At 52.7% G+C, this 16,585-nt stretch overlaps 1 protein-coding gene across 9 annotated transcripts in view; it reads right to left on the bottom strand.

Moving 5' to 3' along the window:
• ATP6V1C2 (ATPase H+ transporting V1 subunit C2) overlaps positions 1 to 16,585 on the bottom strand; it is a 60,788-nt gene that overhangs the window by 312 nt on the left and 43,891 nt on the right. For 5 of the 9 annotated variants that reach the window (XM_040224924.1, XM_040224923.1, XM_040224922.1 and 2 more), the window contains 6 exons: positions 14,171 to 14,262; positions 11,818 to 11,916; positions 11,172 to 11,240; positions 8,802 to 8,894; positions 8,592 to 8,685; positions 5,056 to 6,099 (listed from right to left, as the gene is read on the bottom strand). In XM_040224924.1, coding sequence (XP_040080858.1) covers positions 5,518 to 6,099; positions 8,592 to 8,685; positions 8,802 to 8,894; positions 11,172 to 11,240; positions 11,818 to 11,916; positions 14,171 to 14,262 — 1,029 coding nt within the window. In that variant the 3' untranslated portion in view covers positions 5,056 to 5,517. Of the gene's footprint in view, positions 1 to 219; positions 353 to 5,048; positions 6,100 to 8,591; positions 8,686 to 8,801; positions 8,895 to 11,171; positions 11,241 to 11,817; positions 11,917 to 14,170; positions 14,263 to 16,585 lie in introns of those variants that run through there. The other 4 variants (XM_040224927.1, XM_040224928.1, XM_040224929.1 and 1 more) reach the window with 2 other exon arrangements.

Genomic DNA, 16,585 nt, shown 5'->3' on the forward strand with positions numbered 1-16,585 from the left:
TCTCATGTTTCTGTGTAAGGAAAGCTCTCTAGGCACTGACCGCAATTTCTGCCCGCCACAGTCCACCCCAACTCACGCACACAATCTCTTGTTAACCTTTCACATTTGTGAAGTGTAGATTTTTCTAATAGTCTGGCAGGTACTGTTTTGGGGGAATAGCTCCATGTGGAGAGGCTGACCTTACTGTAAAAGGCTGCTCTCTCCGGGTGATATACCTACATCCAATATACTTGCAGCTGCAACTTCATCCAGATGCCTGAAGACGGAGTTCAGAACCTCTCGTAAACGTTTGGTGCACGACTTCTTATGAGGCCTCAGGAGAACCGCCTGGAAGTTCACTGGCAGTCCGTACCTGTTGAGGCAGACCAGCGTGTAACGGAGTTACTGCCAACACAGGTAGAAGAACCTGACAGCAAATCTAGTAAGAGTGAGAAATCAGCCAGCACAGCTTAGGAGAAGAAAACTCCGTTGAGCAGAATGTCAAGGTCAGGAGTGAGGCTAATTTTTAGATCTTCCTGCACAGAAAAATCTCTAGAACATGCTCAACAGCTTCTGATGGTGACAGTCTTTGACTTAAGAAGCAAGGGGTCCCTTGGGTATGTGTGATTGTCAGGTGGTAAGGGCTCAAGTTGAAAGGAGGCCATCCGAAAAATATTTTGACTCCAAAGCCTTTGTCTAAAATTCAGCTTAGTGGCTTTACTTTTCTCCACTGAAAGACCAGCACACACACATCTGGTTTTCAAGATTGTTTATTCCTTTTGCTGAGTTTTGGGTGGACAGAAAGGATTTTAAATGGACTCTGGATGCCGGAGTACATGTAAAAACCACTTGCTGGCAGCTTTTCCTATTGTGTTATCTCAACAAAGTATTTACACTGGGACTTCCCTGATGGCCCAGTGGATAAGAATCCGCTGTCAATGCAGGCTACGTGGATTCCATCCCTGGTCCAGGAACATCCCCACGTGCCGCAGAGCAGCCAAGGGCTGTGCACCACAACTACTGAAGCCTGTGGGTCTAGAGCCCGTGCTCGGCAACTAGAGAGGAGGCCCTGCTCTCCACCATTACAGCAAATGAAGACCCAATACAACCAAAAATAAAATGCTTACACCGAGTACTATATTGAGTGAACGTGCATTTTGTAATGCGTCAGTGTTCTAAATATATATATACTACCAGTGAGCTAATGCTTGGATATTCAGTACTTACCCGTGCTTCATGCCCAAGTCAGGCATGTGAAAAAGCTGGCCTTGAGGTGCCCTTTTACTGCCCAACCTGTTAGTATTACTTCATTTTTATTTCACAGTCAAGACCCATAAATTAGCCCCTGACTTTCCCGGTCCTCATTTCTGGCTGTTAATGTTGCAAAGCGTTCACTTAAGTCCTGAGGTCTCCTAGTAGGGCTATAGAAAAGTAAAATGAAAGGGCCATTTGTAATTACCTCACTGTAACCCAGCAGAAGACCTACCTGGTCCCATGGCCTTAGGACACTGAGCGAGCGGGGCCCCACCAGAGCCAAGAGGAGGGGGCCAAAGGAGCCGCTGGGCTCGATGGTGGGTGAGAGGATGGCCCAGCAGACACCCTCATTCCTTCTTTGCTCTCGTCTCTTGTCATCAAAGCTCCGGCTACCCAGAGGACAATGAGCAGAAGGTCGTCGTGCTTCCTGGAGAGCCCCTGTCGCTTGAATGAGCAGTGGCTCTCACCCTGCCTTCCCTCCTGAACATCCCACCCTACTCCCAATGCCCTGGATGGAGACCCCACCGCACACCCATGACCTCACCAGCACAGCTGACCCTGCCCACTCTGCAGGGAAGTCCAAGCACCAGCCTTTAGACTTCTCAAAGGGTGACAGTCACTGATGCAGAGCCCAGGGCACACATGTGTCTGGAGACAGCATTCCGGCTCACAGACGCAGTAGCCAGACCATCACTCTGCCACCCTCTGACCGGGCACCCCACCACGTTCATCGCCAAGTTGCTCTGGGAGGCTGTTTACCCTTCCCCTGAACCAAGAGGCCATCTGCTGAGCTCTGCTCCCCTGAGCAGCCCGTGAGCTTGTTCACCATACTACCCCTGTGTCTGGTGAGTAACAGACACCCTTAGCTAGACACTGGCCACAGAAATGCTCCTTGCCCCTCGCCCAGCCTCCACGCTCTGGACCCCTTCCTCATCCCACCCCCCTTTTGGTTTCAGGGCTTCCACATTCTTCCCAGACCCTTCCAGTCCTCTCCCTGCTAGCTGTCCCTCCTGGTCAGTTCAAACACCTACTCCATCCTGCTCAGAACAGGCCTTCCAGGAACAGGGGGTCAGCTCTCCCACTCCTTTCTCCTCCAGCCGCCCCCAGGCTCCCCACCTCTGGACCACTCAGTACAGGAGCCTCCGTCCTCAAGGCCCCCTAGTGGGGACCCTCCCCCTCCACCTGTGCCCTCTGTACTAAGAAGGTTGCAGTCACCACCCCTGCCTGCTCACATGCCACCATTGTGCCCTTTTTAAAAATTCCCCCAGCTCTTATCCCACCTATGAGAGCATCCAGGGTCCTATGTCACCGGAGCATCCTTCAGTTACTAGTTGCTCACGCCCAGTGGTCTCATTCCAGAAACACGTCAAGCCTCAACTGTCTGCTTCCTGACTCACCCATCTCTTTCCTCCTCCAGCCTCTGACATCCCCATGGGCTTCTCTGCCCCCACGCCTTAGAGGCTGGGCTCCCCTTTGGTGTACCCTCTAAATGACCCTCCGTAGGTGAGCTCATCCAAATACATCAGCCGTCACTGGTGATTCCCTAACATCCATTCTCCACCAAGTCCTCTCCCGAGATCCAGACTAATTAATTACCAAGCTCCCTTGCCAGCTTCTCCAGTCTCATCACGGTCCCACCACTTAGCCAGGGCCCATTTCCATTTTCACCTTGGGTGATTTAAGCGCCTGACAATGAACCAGCACTTCCTCCACTGAGGGCTGGTCCACTTCTCTTTGACGTGGTTCAGCCCACAAACATAGAGCACCTCTTCTCTATCCAACTCCGGGCTGGGTGACAGGCAGAGAGGCAAGTTACCCCAGCCCTCCCTTCTAGCTCCTAGAGTAGGGGAAAAGGACAGAACCAACTCTGAGGAAAGGCAGAGCAGCAAGGGCCAATTGAGGGCAAAGGCCGAGGGGTCGGAGGAACAAGATAACAGGTGAACTGTAGCCATCTGCCCTAGTCACGTTGCTTTAACATCAGTTTTCTTAGCTTTTGCGCACTCCATACGACGGAATATGAAAAAGTCATGAAAAAAGATTGAGTATCTCTATGCATAGTGATGAGACTATTAGTAGAGGAAAAAAAAAATTGCAGAACATCAAGTATAAATGACCCAACTTGGGAAAAAAGAGTCTTAAAACCAGGATAATCCATGGGTGGTGGAACTGACAGGAACTTACTTTCCACAGTACCTATTTCTGAACTTGAATTTTTTTTTTTTTTAACAGTAGTGATGTATTACAACTATTCAGGAGAAATCAAAATATAGGTTTTAAAAATGTCATACATTGATAGTTTTGAATAGAATTGTTTTTGCATATACTCTGTTTTATTGAGCTTAAACACGATATTTGGGACCTCTGTGGAGCATCTGGACCTCGCTCTTGAGCAAAATGGGCCTCCTGTAAGGATGGCAGGCTTTGCTGTACTGAGCCTGAGGACCAATGATTTTCAAGGTGAGCAGGGACAGACTGGGGCCTGTTGATATCTGGAACACTCTGGGTTATCTTGAGTCTGCCTTTAGCCTGTTGTCACAATGCTTGCCATGACAGAGGTCTGAGATGTCTGAGAGAGGACGAGGAGCCATGTCAGACCCAGCTTGTGTTTGGACAAAACCACATTGGCAGCCACATGAAGGATGAGCTGGAGGCAGAGGACCAAGGAAGAGCCTTTGGCAGCAGCTGGGAAGGAGATGGTGAAAGAGAGAGACAGGGAGAGAGAGCGAGGGTCAAGGCAGGATGGAGGCTTGTCAGGGGTGCTGTGATGTGGAGGGAGGGGGAAGAATGGAAGGATGAGGGGAGGGAGGCATCCAAGGGGGCCCTGAAGTTTGGGGAGGAACCTGAGGCCATTGGCAGATACGAGGATCAGGAGGAAAGGACTGGGAGGGAAGAAGAGCCAGAAGTCCAGGGGAAGCCTCTGGAGAAATGAGTAGCAGGGGGCACCTAGGAAGCCTGGGCAAGGAAAAGAGAGCAGGGCACTCCACCAGGCAGGTGTGGGATGGGGTCCTGAGGACACCTTTGGGGTACAGAGGGAAGGGGCCCAGCAAGACCACCCAGAGGGGCCAAGGGGCCACTGGACCTGTAGGCCTGAGCAGGACAAGCTTTGGGAATGGGGGTGCAGTCAGCTACATGCAGTGCTGCCAAGACCCCCCACCCCACCCCAATAGTTCAGGACATAGGAGATGTTTAAATGGGCTTCAATAAAAATTTCCTGCTTGACTCCATTTTTGTAAACATTTTATAAAAATCATGCGTATCTGCAAATTTAAAAAAGCAAACTCAAAAAGCCTGAAGGATGCTAGGAACACCAGCGAGTTAGCAGTGTTTCCTCTTGATGTTAAAGTTACAGGTGATTTTTCCTCATTCTTTGTGCTTACCTGTAGTTGCCAAGTTTTCCACAAAATAGTGAACCTATTTTGCATTTGTTAAAAAAGAGGTAAAGTAAGTTTTGTTGCTGTTGGTTCGTTTGAGTTTTATATTTTGTGCTGCCTTGAGGGCTAGGCCTCAAAACTTAAGGACGGAGACAGTGCTGGTGTTTCTTGCAGGAGCCACTGGGCCCTGGAGGGCTGCAGAGAGTGGGTGGGGGAGCAAGACGCCAGCCTGGCAGGAGACACAGAGCACCGGACGGCAGGGGCCTCAGGACTGAGGGACGGTTTGTTGGAGTCAGGAATCCCTAAGCCTGTTGCCAAGAGCCAAGAATTGCAGAAGAGGGTAGGAGGGCCAGGGTATATCCCAGAGGCTGGCAGGGTGGAGGGGTCCCGGTTGGAAGGAGGGTGGCAGAGGCCAGGTGGCCCCAGAGCATCACGTCTACACACCTGAGCACAGATTCCACAAACACTCTCAGCGCTTTGATGTGGATCCAGGCAATAAAGGCTTCGCTGAAGTTGACCTTGAGCCATCGCAGCAGCGGGCCCTGCAGAGGACAGGAGAGCGGTGACCCCTCCCGGCCAACAGAGGGACATGGGTTTTGACAGAACGAGCCCCGAGCCGAGAAGAAATGCCCAGTGGCCCACAGGAGCAGCAGGTCGGTCGGACAAGGCCCAGGGCCAGGCCTGGGTGCGTGTTCTCCAGGGGTTGCCTGGTGCCGGGGTGGCTCGGCGGGCCAGCCCACCCGGCACACGCACGGGGCCACTGCCGACCAAGCTTCAGGGGGCTGGGTAGCCCCTGACCCAGGGCTCTCTGCAGGCAGCTAGCAGACTTCTCCGTCTGACACTGTGCTGCCAAAGAGTCCCCCTTCTGCCAGGTCCTGGCATCATCCACCAGCCACTACTTCCAGGGGTCTCCTCACGGCCCCACTTCATGTGGCCGCGGCCCCTTAGCCACAGCAGCTATCACTAATGCTGGCGAGGCTGTCCTCCGCGGATGCCCGCAGAGGTCAGGGGTGGGTCCAGCTGGGGCACCCAGGGAAGACAGCTGAGATGCCCAACCACCACCACCTCCCTGCCCCCAGCCAGGATGTGCCCCATCACCAGCTCCAGCCACCTCCAGCCAGAACCAAGGCACCCTGGCCAGCAAGCACCCATCACTGCTGGGGGAGGGGAGGGCAGCTCCCAAGAGGCCCTGCAGATCAGGAGGAAGCATGATTCTGGGGGTCCTTGAATTTAAGACCTCAAAAGCCACAGTAGGTAACAGGAAAGGCGAAGATTTGTTTTCTCCCAAAGGTGCCTGCGCGGGCGGGCGAGGACGTGCGAGCCAGGGAACCCCAGGGCTCCCAGGGGGGTTGCTTACCTCACCCTCGCCCTCACTCTCTCTCTCTCTGTCGCTCTGCCCCGCAGCAGGCCTATCGGGGTTCCCTAGCGGGGTTACCTTAACCTTGTGGTCCGGGAAGGTGGATGATCCCTTTTTAAGAGCAACACAGGAAGTTTGCTAAGGGCACAGAAATGATTTATTAATCTTTCAGCAAACAGGCATCATAAAACAGAAATCATTCTCACGGCTTGAAAAGCACGTGCTTGGCAACTCAGGAATGCCAGCCCACCCCCCGGGGGCTTGAGTGCTGGTTGGACTGGAGGGCGTGATGATGCCCTTGGCCCCCTGGGGGTGGGATGGTGGGAGTGGCAGAGATCATTAAAGACCTGGGATTCCAGGGGCAGAGCCCACAGCTCCTCCCTCGGCCCGGCCAGGAGCTTTCCCACACTGGCACCGACCAGCTCTACCTGTCGGGCTGTGTGTCAGGGTGTCTCCCCCAAGGCCAGCCCACAATCGCCTCCTTGACAATCAGAGTGCACTTAAGCATGTTGCAGGCAGGAAATGGGTCAAGCACCCTTTAACATCTTTCTGTGCAAATGGGGGCAAAGCCCAGGAAAATCCCAGCCTGTACTCTCAAAGGGGGCTGAAACCCAGGACCCAGCCCGGCCCCTTTGGTTAACAAGTTAACGACAGGGACGCAGGACGCTGGTCCCACCTCAAAGAAGGCTAAAAGCGGGAAGAGATTCTTAAGCTGGGGTAAGGCTGACCCCAGCTGACCCTGCTCGCGGGCGCACCGCAAGAACCTCACAAGGAACTAAATGTTTCAGTGTGTCTCCTTTGGGGCTCCGGTTCCCACTCCAGGGAGACTGGGCAGGGCTCCCCGGGGCAGCCAGGGGTGCAGAAGTCTACACCACGTGAAAAAGCGCCAGTGGGCAACCTGAGATGGAGGTGCAGGCGTCAGGTTCGGGTGTATCACTATGATCCCCAGGGGGGTCTGTGCCAGCTTGGAGATGGGTGCCAAAAGCCCCGGACACCCATGAAAGGTGCCACCATCGAGCCCCCTCCAGCAACGCAGTGGGGGGCTGGGGCCGGGACTGAGGCAAGCGGGGAAAGGCCTCAGCTAAAGAGTGGGCTCGAACGTCCTTGGGTTATTTTGGTTTCGGGTGAGCTGGGGTAAAGGAAGACACCCTTTGGACCTCAGCTCTGGCTGGTGATCATCCTTTCTGCTGGTGAGTGTGGTCTGAGACAAGGGGCTTAGGGCTCCAGCTCAGTCCTTAGCCTCAGGAAGGGGCACCAAGCCCTGGCGCCTTGGCCGGAGCCCAACAGATTATAGATCTAAGAAGTGTGTGTTCCCTTGTGTGTGCTCGTGCCTTTCTCCTTGAGGGGCGTGTGTGCTAAGTCGCTCCAGTCGTGTCTGACTCTGTGCGACCCTGTGTACGGCAGCCCACCAGGCTCCTCAGTCCCTGGGATTTCTCCAGGTAAGAATACTGGAGCAGGTAGCTATGCCTGCTGCCAGGGGAGAGGGGCTGAAATTCCCCACAGGTACTTCTATGTCCTCAGTTTCCGTTTCCTCCTCAAAGAAGGATAAGTCGATCAGGTGGGGATCGGGGGGGGGCCCATTATAGGGGGCTCTGAGCCTGGTTCTCACTCAGAGGCCATGTGTCTGCAGTCCCTCTGCAAAGGTCACTGACCAAACAGGCCAGGTGGGACATGCAGAATGCCCAGCCCAAGGCCGGAGGAGGCCCTGGGCAAACACACGGCTCATGAGAGGCACTCGCACGTCACCCACACACACACATAGCCTCATGTTTACACACTGCACCTCGCACTCTTTCCTCCTCTCGACACTAGAGGCTGAACTGGAAGCTTCTCTGAGAACCCTCCCTGGTGGGGCCAGTAGGGAATGGGGACCTGAAAACATCCCACGGGGCTCAGGCTCATTCCAAGCTGGGGGTGGCCGTGTCCTGAATGTGCCCATTTTACAGAGTCACAGCTGCACCACTCACACGTCAACAATGAAAACCTGTTTTTCTCCCCCCTTGAGCTCAGCTGCCCTCACACAGGAGAAGGTTCTGAGTGGCAGTGGTTGGAAGTTTCTGGGAGAAGCATCCACTCTTTGCTAAAAGCCTGGGGGAGGTAAATACAGGTGCTGGTGACTGGTCACGTCCCTCCTGGAGGTCATGCAAGCCAGGGCTTCGGGTGACCGCTGGCTGCACTCTGCAAGGTGGTGGCTGCTCTTGGCACAAGTGCTGCTGCCTGAAGTGCCAACAGCCTCGCCCAACCTCCGGGGGCTGGCAAGGTCCTCTCCCTGGGCCCGTGCTCCCTCACCTCTTAGAGCCTCACTTTCTCATCCTCAGGACGGAGCCCGGAGTCCCTTCCTGGAGGGTAGGGCCTGGCTCGGTGAGATCTGCTGCAGGGCTCAAGTGCCACCTCCGGGTTACCAGGCTTGTCACTGTCCCCCAGACCTGCTCCAGCAGCCCCAGGAGGACACGTCCCTGGGGGTGTGCACCAGGGGGAAGGGGATGAAGGGCACAGTGGGGTGGGGACTGGGCGGGACCCTTCTGGTCCAGGCCTGTGGTGCAGGGGTGGGAGGTAGGGTAGGGTTGTGGTGGGGTGGGGGCCACCCAGAACCTTCCTGAGAACCCTCCCGGCCGGTATCATACACTCACATATTGTTGCTTCTTATCCGACAGCAATCGGGTCATCTCTTCCCTTTCCCTTTTAATTTCTTTTTCATCATAGTAAAATTCTCGTACCATGAACCTTAAAACAAGCAAATGTGTGGCTGAGGCTAAGAAGCTTCCAGTCGGACCAGAAATCACCCCCTCCAAGGGCAGATGGACCAACCTCAGGGGAAACCCACCAAGGCCGGCCCTTACTTATTCTCTTTGGCTTTGGTTTTGAAATCATCGATCACTTTTCGAAACAGAGTCACGGTGAACAGGCCGCCCTCCTTGTCCTCAGCGATCAACCTGTTGGAGAAAAGGTCTCGTTCACTGGCTGCACCACCAGGCCCCTGAGCTGGGCCAGAAAGAGTCCATCGTCTCCCCGGGGGTGATGGGTCGCTGCCAGTGGGAGCCCGGTGGTCCAGGTGCAGCGGCCCTGGAAGGAGCAAGGGCACTGGACAAAGGACGACGCTTCCTGTGTCCTAAGTCCAGGCAGTGTGTTGCCAGCAGCCTAACTCCGGCTCCTTTCACTCACCCTCCAGGCTAGGGATGCAGGGGCCCACGGGTGATCTGAACACAGGCCCTGGAGGAAAATGCTGGAGACTCGCGCAGATCTGGGTTGGTGGTCCAGACATGAACTAGCCAGGAGCCAGCTGATCACGGATCTCAATCACCTGGCATGCATAGCAAGCGCCCAGGTCTCGAATGCCACGGTACAATGAAGTATGGCAAAGTTCCCATTGGTAAAAACCATCCCACAATGGGCATTTCATGTCCAGGGTCACACTGTTCTAATTAGACACGGCCTCCCTGGCACGCCCTGACATAGGAGTGCTGCAGTCACTGGGACCCATGTTCTAAGGGCCTTGGCATCCTGCTGACTGCATGGCCTGACCATGGGCCCAAGCAGGGTCTCGGGTCACCTTTCCTGCTTCTCCAAGCCACCCACTGGGGCTGACCCAGGCTCCAGGAACCTGTCCACAGTCATCTCAGGAGGCTCGCAGGTACCCCCAACAATGAAGGGCCTGGGGGTTCTAATCTGAGAAGCCAAGCTGCCTCCGGTGGCAGGCTCTCCCGGCATGTGGCCATGAACAGCCAGCCCTGGAGAAAAGTGAACGTTCCGGCCAAATAGGCCAGCTTTGAGGGCAGCTCCTCTGCCAGCCTGCACCCCTCCTCCACCTCCTGCGGGTACGCTGCCCCCGGCTCACTCCTCCAGCCTCCCCTTCCGACCTCAGGCTGTGACTGTCCTGTTCCCTGCACCCTTCAGTTTAGTTCCTGATTGCTATCGGTTGTGAGCCTGTGACCCAGGGAGAGCCTGTGACCCTACAGCAGGTGCCAGGCCAGAGGCCTCTGGGCTGGGCTGGTAGTGGACAGGGCTGCCCCCATGCTGAGCTCTGTGTGCACCCAAGTGTGTGTGTGTGTGTGTGTGTGTCTGTGTGTCTGTGTGTCTGTGTGTGTGTGTGTGTCTGTGTCTGTGTGTCTGTCTGTGTGTGTGTGTGTGTCTGTGTGTGTGTGTGTGTGTGTGTTAATCGTTCAGTCTTATCCGACTCTTTGCGACCCCATGTGTGTGTGGGTGTGTGTTAATGTAGCCCGCCAGGCTCTTCTGGCCATGGGATTCTCCAGGCAACAATACTGGAGTGGGTTGCCATTCCCTTCTCCAGGGGATCTTCCCAACGCAGGGATCGAACCTGGGTCTCCTGCACTGCCATTGGATTCTTTACCGTCTGAGCCACAAGACTCACTGTCAAATCATTTCAAATGACAAGCTATTTCAGACACAGGGAAAGGTATTGAGAATGACAAATATCCACGTATCCCCCCTTCCCCCATCAAGCTTAAGACATAGAACAATTTTCATACAATTGAAGACCCACGTGCTCTCCCAACCACATCCTGCGGCCTACCCCCAGGTCATCGCTGTGCGGTTCAGCATTTCTCATCCTCAAATACCCCATGATCCATGCACCTGCATCTCTCAAGTCATATACCATCTGGTTCTGTCCATTTGGAGATCTTAAATAATAAATGCCTTCGTGCTGTGTGTCCCCTTCTACAATTTTCTCTCCCCTTCGCATCGTACAGTGAAATCTATGCCTGCTCCTGCCTACAGTGCTAAATCCTTGGTTTTCCCCACTGGGTGGCACTCATGGGTTGAATATGTTCCTCCATCCCTTCTAAGTCACTTCTCCAGCCCTCACTGGCCACTCTTGCTCTGACCCCAGCAGGCCACATGCCGAGACTCTTCCTTCCCTGCTCGTGCTCTGCAGTCATCACGGCCAGGCCCTTGCTTGACCCCCAGGTGGGGAAGAATCCAGGCCAAGATGAGCATGCAGCACAGAGAGCTGCTCAGGCCTTGCAAGCGCTGAGGGCCAGAGGTAGTCAGGGTGGGCTTCCTGGAGGAGACGGCAAGGGAGCAGACTTCTGAAAGATGGAGGGAGTCTGCCCTGTGGCTGAGTGTGTGGCCATGAACGAACATGTGTGGAGGGCTGAGGGCCCTTGCACCTCTGGGATATGTTTGGTGGCTGGGAGTCTCAGAGTGCCCATACATGGCCCCCCAAACCCAGGACCTGAGGCCTCACTTACTTGGTTGACCGTGGGACCACCATGTCTGAGAGGGATTCATAGGTTTTTTGCCATTGTACGTAACTCGGCCTGCAAGAGTACAGAATCGTTCAATGATTTTTGAAGAAAAGGTTGTGAAGAAATTGCGTGTTTAGGCAATTGAGTGCCCTTTTCCCTGAAGGACTTGGGGGAGAAGGGCTGGGGGCCAGACAGTGCCCCAAACATCCACCAAGGCCCTGCCATGGGTATTGGAATGCTCACCTCCCTAGGAGGCCCCAGGCAGCAGGGAGGGGCCCATGGGAAGGACTCAGTGGAGACTCCTGCTGGAAGCGCTAATCCCAGGCCTGTGTGACCTTGGGCAGGCCAGCTGAGGTCTCTGGTTTTAGGACAAGGAAACAATAACCGCCCACAGGCTTGTGTGAGATGCCTCCTGTGTACTGCATCTGACAACAGTGGATGGATGTCTGAGAAATGGCTGCTCCTGTCACTATGACCAGCACAAGCTCTATCAGCTGCTCCTGAAACCAACTCCACAGCTGCCATTTAGGTCCCTGGCATCTGGCTGTGGTGGGCTCTCCCCTCCTCTCCACTGAGCAGGACGATTTCCTTTGTGATCACCAACCCAGCCCCAACCGCCCCCCCACCCCCTCCACCCTGGCCCGCTTACTTGGGGACAATGACCAGCAGTGTGATCAGGTACTCGGAATCCAGCACGAAGTCTTCCTTGCTCACAATGTCGCTCAGGGTCCGAGTGAAGAGGTTTCCCCTGGATTCACGGGGGACAAAGAGGTGGGGTCAGCAGAAAGCACATGGAGCCACCCCTGGGCACACCCATAACACCCAGGGCAGCGGGGGACAGGAAGGCTTGGGACACTCCCCAGGGAGGGGTGGGGACCCTGGGCCAAGTGTCCCCTGGCTCTGTATCTGGGCGGCCAGAACTACAGTAGCTGGCAGGACCCCAGGTGCCATCACCAGCCACCTGAGCTGAATTCAACACTTTGGCTGCCGGTGCTGCCCTGGCACAAGCCACCGGCTGTTGGGAGGGGATCGCTGGTGGCAGGCAGCTTAAGTTACACAAGTGGCAACACAGTGGCTGGCTCAAGATGCCACCTAGGCTGTGCTGGGCAAACACAGCCCTGATGAGGGCTCCGTTTCACATTACACGCCTTGTCGGTCCAACAGCCAGGAAACATTCACCTGAAATAGCTTTGCATGTGTGTCCAGTGGAGCCTAGTCTCATTGAGGTCATGGTATTTTCTAGAACAGGGACCAAGGGTGTTGTACCAGCAATTGGGCCAAAACTATAGTTCCTGAGATGCTCTGTATCAGTGTATGGTTGTTCAGTTGCTCAGTTGTGTCCGACTGTTTGTGACCCCATGAACTGAATCACTCCAGGCTTCCCTGTCCTTCACTATCTCTAGGAATGTGCTCAGACTCATGTCCATCGAGTTGGTGATGTCATCCAACCATCTCATCCTCTGTCGTCCCCTTCTCCTCCTGCCTCCAATCTTTCCAACAAGGTCTTTTCCAATCAGCCGGTGCTTCGAATCAGGTGGCCAAAGGATTGGAGCTTCAGCTTCAGCTTCAGTCCTTCCAATGAACATTCAGGACTGATCTCCTTTAGGATGGACTGGTTGGATCTCCTTGCAGTCTAAGGGACTCTCAAGAGTCTTCTCCAGCACCACACTTCAAAAGCATTAATTCTTCGGCGCTCAGCTTTCTTTAGGTCCATCTCTCACATCCATACATGACTACTTGAAAAACCATAGCTTTGACTATAGGGACCTTTGTTGGCAAAGTGATGCTCTCATTTTTAATGTGATGTCTAGGTTGGTCATAGCTTTTCTTCCTAGGAGCAAGCGTCTTTTAATTTCATGGCTAGAGTCAGCATCCACAGTGATTTTGGAGCCCAAGAAAATAAACTCTGTCACTATGTTGCATCAGTGCACAGGCTGTGATGTTAACTAATACCTAGGCGCAGATGCTTCCCAAGGAAAGAGTTCTCAAGCCCTCAGTCAAGGCTGAAGAGCCGCCCTGCAGGGGCTCTCTAGCCTACCCCGCCCCAGAGCCTACACCTCTCTCCTCCCCCTGCCAACCAGCCATCACTGAAAAGGCCTTTAGGGACCCTCTCCAAAGGCACCCTGCACGTGCCTTCCTGTCCCGGACTCCCTGTACTATTAGACCTTATCTGTCTGGTTTATACCCGTACCCCTTGTGCAAAGCACACTTTTCATAAATGTTTGTTGAATGAATAATTGTGAGTTTTCCAAGTGCAGGAATGATACTTAATTCTGCTTTGTACCTTCAGGGCCTAATATTTGGCCTGAGTGGGCTTTCCCAGTGGTAAAGAATCCGCCTGCCAATGCAGGGCATGCAACAGACATGGGTTTGATCCCTGGGTCAGGAAGATCTCCTGGAATACCAAATGGCAACCCACTCCAATATTCTTGCCTGGGAAATCTCATGGACAGAGGAGCCTGGTAGGCTACAGTCCATGGGGTCACAAAGAGTCAGACACAACTGAGCCACTGATGGCACACACACATAAGGCCTGAGTGTAGTAGTTACTTAATAATAATTGAGCCAGGAATTCCCTGGTGGTTCCAATGCTTAGGACTCTTCACTTTCGCTGTGGTGGCCTGGGTTTAGTCCCTGGTCAGGGAACTAAGATCCCACAAGATGCAAGCTGTGGCAACAACAACAACAAAAAAAAAAAAACCAAAAAAACCAACCATTGCTCGAAAGAATTAACAGAAGAGGGAGGTAGAGCCCGACCCACTTCACCCTCATCTCCTTCACTCAGTGTATATGCTCAAAGGATCAACCACTGCGACTGCTGACCTCCCCACCCAGCACATAACTCGTGAACATGCAGGAGTGCCTCTGGCCTTCCTGCTCAGACACAGACAGACACAGACCTTGGCTCGGCCAAGGATCTCAACGTGTGTGTATAAGCCCAGCCTGGACCCCAACTCAGCCAGGCCCTGAGGCCGCCAGGAGCTCAGAGCCCGAATACTCACATGGATTTCTTCTCCAAATTCTCTAGGTTTGTCTTCAGAGTGTTATAGGCAGCTGTTCGGGACTTCAGGTCTGTCTCGATCTGTGCCAGTTGCTAGTTAGAAAAGCAAAAGAGAGTTTAAAAAGTTGGTTGAACTCAAAATCGCCACAAATTGCTCCTGGTGCAGTTAAGGAAAAACACTGCACCCTGCCCATTTGCTGGAATGGCTTACATTTTTGTCCCTTCCGCTCTCCCAGACTGCCAGCATCCCGGCCCTAACAGAGCGCCCCACATTGCAGAAAGGAGGCTTGAGACATAAATGGCTTTTCTAACATTACTCAGTGAGCGGAGTCTTGTCCTTATCTCGAGCCCATCTGTACTCTGACAAGCCCCAGCCCCCACTCCACACGCCTTCAGGCTCTCAGTTCAGTTGCTCAGTTGTGGCCGACTCTCTCCGATCCCATGGATTGCAGCAAGCCAGGCTTCCCTGTCCATCATCAACTCCTGGAGCTTACTCAAACTCATGTCCATCAAGTTGGTGATGCCATCCAACCATCTCATCCTCTGTCGTCCCCTTCTCCTCCTGCCTTCAATCTTTCCTGGCATCAGTGTCTTTTCAAATGAGATAGTACTTTGCATCACGTAGCCAAAGTATTGGAGTTTCAGCTTCAGCATCAGTCCTTCCAATGAGTATTCAGGACTGATTTCCTTTAGGATGGACTGGTTGGATCTCCTTGCAGTCCAAGGGACTCTCAAGAGTCTTCTCTAACACCATAGTTCAAAAGCATCAATTCTTCAGCACTCAGCTTTCTTTAAGGTCCAGGTCTCACATCCATACATGTCTACTAGAAAAACCACAGCGTTGATGAGACAGACCTTTGTTGGCAAAGTAATGTCTCTGCTTTTTATTATGCTGTCTAGGTTGGTCATAGCTTTTCTTCCAAGGAGTAAGCGTCTTTTAATTCCATGGCTGCAGTCACCATCTGCAGTGATTTTGGAGCCCAAGAAAATAAAGTCCATCACTTTTCCATTACTTCCCCTTCTATTTGCCATGAAGTGACGGGACCGGATGCCATGATCTCAGTTTTCTGAATGTTGAGTTTTAAGCCAGCTTTTTCACTCTCCTCTTTCACTTTCATCAAGAGATTTTTTACTTCTTCTTTGCTTTCTGCCATAAAGGTGGTGTCATCTGCGCCATCTGAGGTGACTGATATCTCTCCCGACAATCTTGATTCCAGCTTGTGCTTCATCCAGCCTGGCATTTCACATGATGTACTCTGCATATAAGTTAAATAAGCAGGGTGACAATATACAGCCTTGATGTACTCCCAATTTGGGAAAGGAGTACATCATATACAAACATCCAGCAGTACATCCAGCATATATTTTTATTTCTTCCCTTTTCAAATACAATGGAAACGGAAACAGCAACCCACTTCAGTACTCTTGCCTGGAGAATCCCACGGACAGAGGAGCCTGGTGGGCCTCTGGGGTCCATGGGGTCACACAGAGTCGGACATAACTGAGTGACACACACACACACACACTGCATGTAAGTTAAATAAGCAGGGTGACAATATACAGCCTTGATGTACTCCTTTCCCAATATGGAACCAGTCCATTGTTCCATGTCCAGTTCCAACCGTTGCTTCTTGACAGGTTTCTCAGGAGGCAGGTAAGGTGGTCTGGTATTCCAATCTCTTTCAGAAGTTTCCAAAGTTTGTTGTGATCCACACAGTCAAAGGCTTTGATGTAGTCAATGAAGCAGAGGTATATGTTTTTCTGGAACTCCCTTGCTTTTTTGATGATCCAGTGGATGTTGGCAATTTGATCTCTGGTTCCTTTGCCTTTTCTAAAACCAGCTTGAACATCTGAAGGTTCTCAGTTCATGGACTGTTGAAGCCTAGCTTGGAGAATTTTGAGCTTTACTTAGCCAGCGTGTGAGATGAGTGCAATTGTGTGGTAGTTTGAGCATTTTTTGGCATTGCCTTTCTTAGGGATTGGAATGAAAACTGACCTTTTCCTGTCCTGTGGCCACTGCTGAGTTTTCCAAATTTGCTGGCATATTGAGTACAGCACTTTCACAGCATCATCTTTTAGGATTTGAAATAGCTCAGCTGGAATTCTAACACCTCCACTAGCTTTGTTCATAGTGATGCTTCCTAAGGCCCACTTGACTTCGCATTCCAGGATGTCTGGCTCTGGGTGAGTGATCACAGCTTCGTGGTTATCTGGGTCATGAAGATCTTTTTTGTACAGTTCTTCTGAGTATTCCTGCCACCTCTTCTTAATATCTTCTGCTTCTGTTAGGTCCATACCGTTTCTGTCTTTTATTGAGCCCATCTTTGCATGAAATGTTCCCTTGATATCTCTAATTTTCTTGAAGAGATCTCTAGTCTTTCCCATCCTATTGTTTTCCTCTATTTCTTTGCATTGA

This window comes from Oryx dammah, unplaced genomic scaffold (assembly GCF_014754425.2).
Source record: "Oryx dammah isolate SB20612 unplaced genomic scaffold, SCBI_Odam_1.1 HiC_scaffold_25, whole genome shotgun sequence".
In the NCBI taxonomy this organism is placed as follows: Eukaryota; Metazoa; Chordata; class Mammalia; order Artiodactyla; family Bovidae; genus Oryx; species Oryx dammah.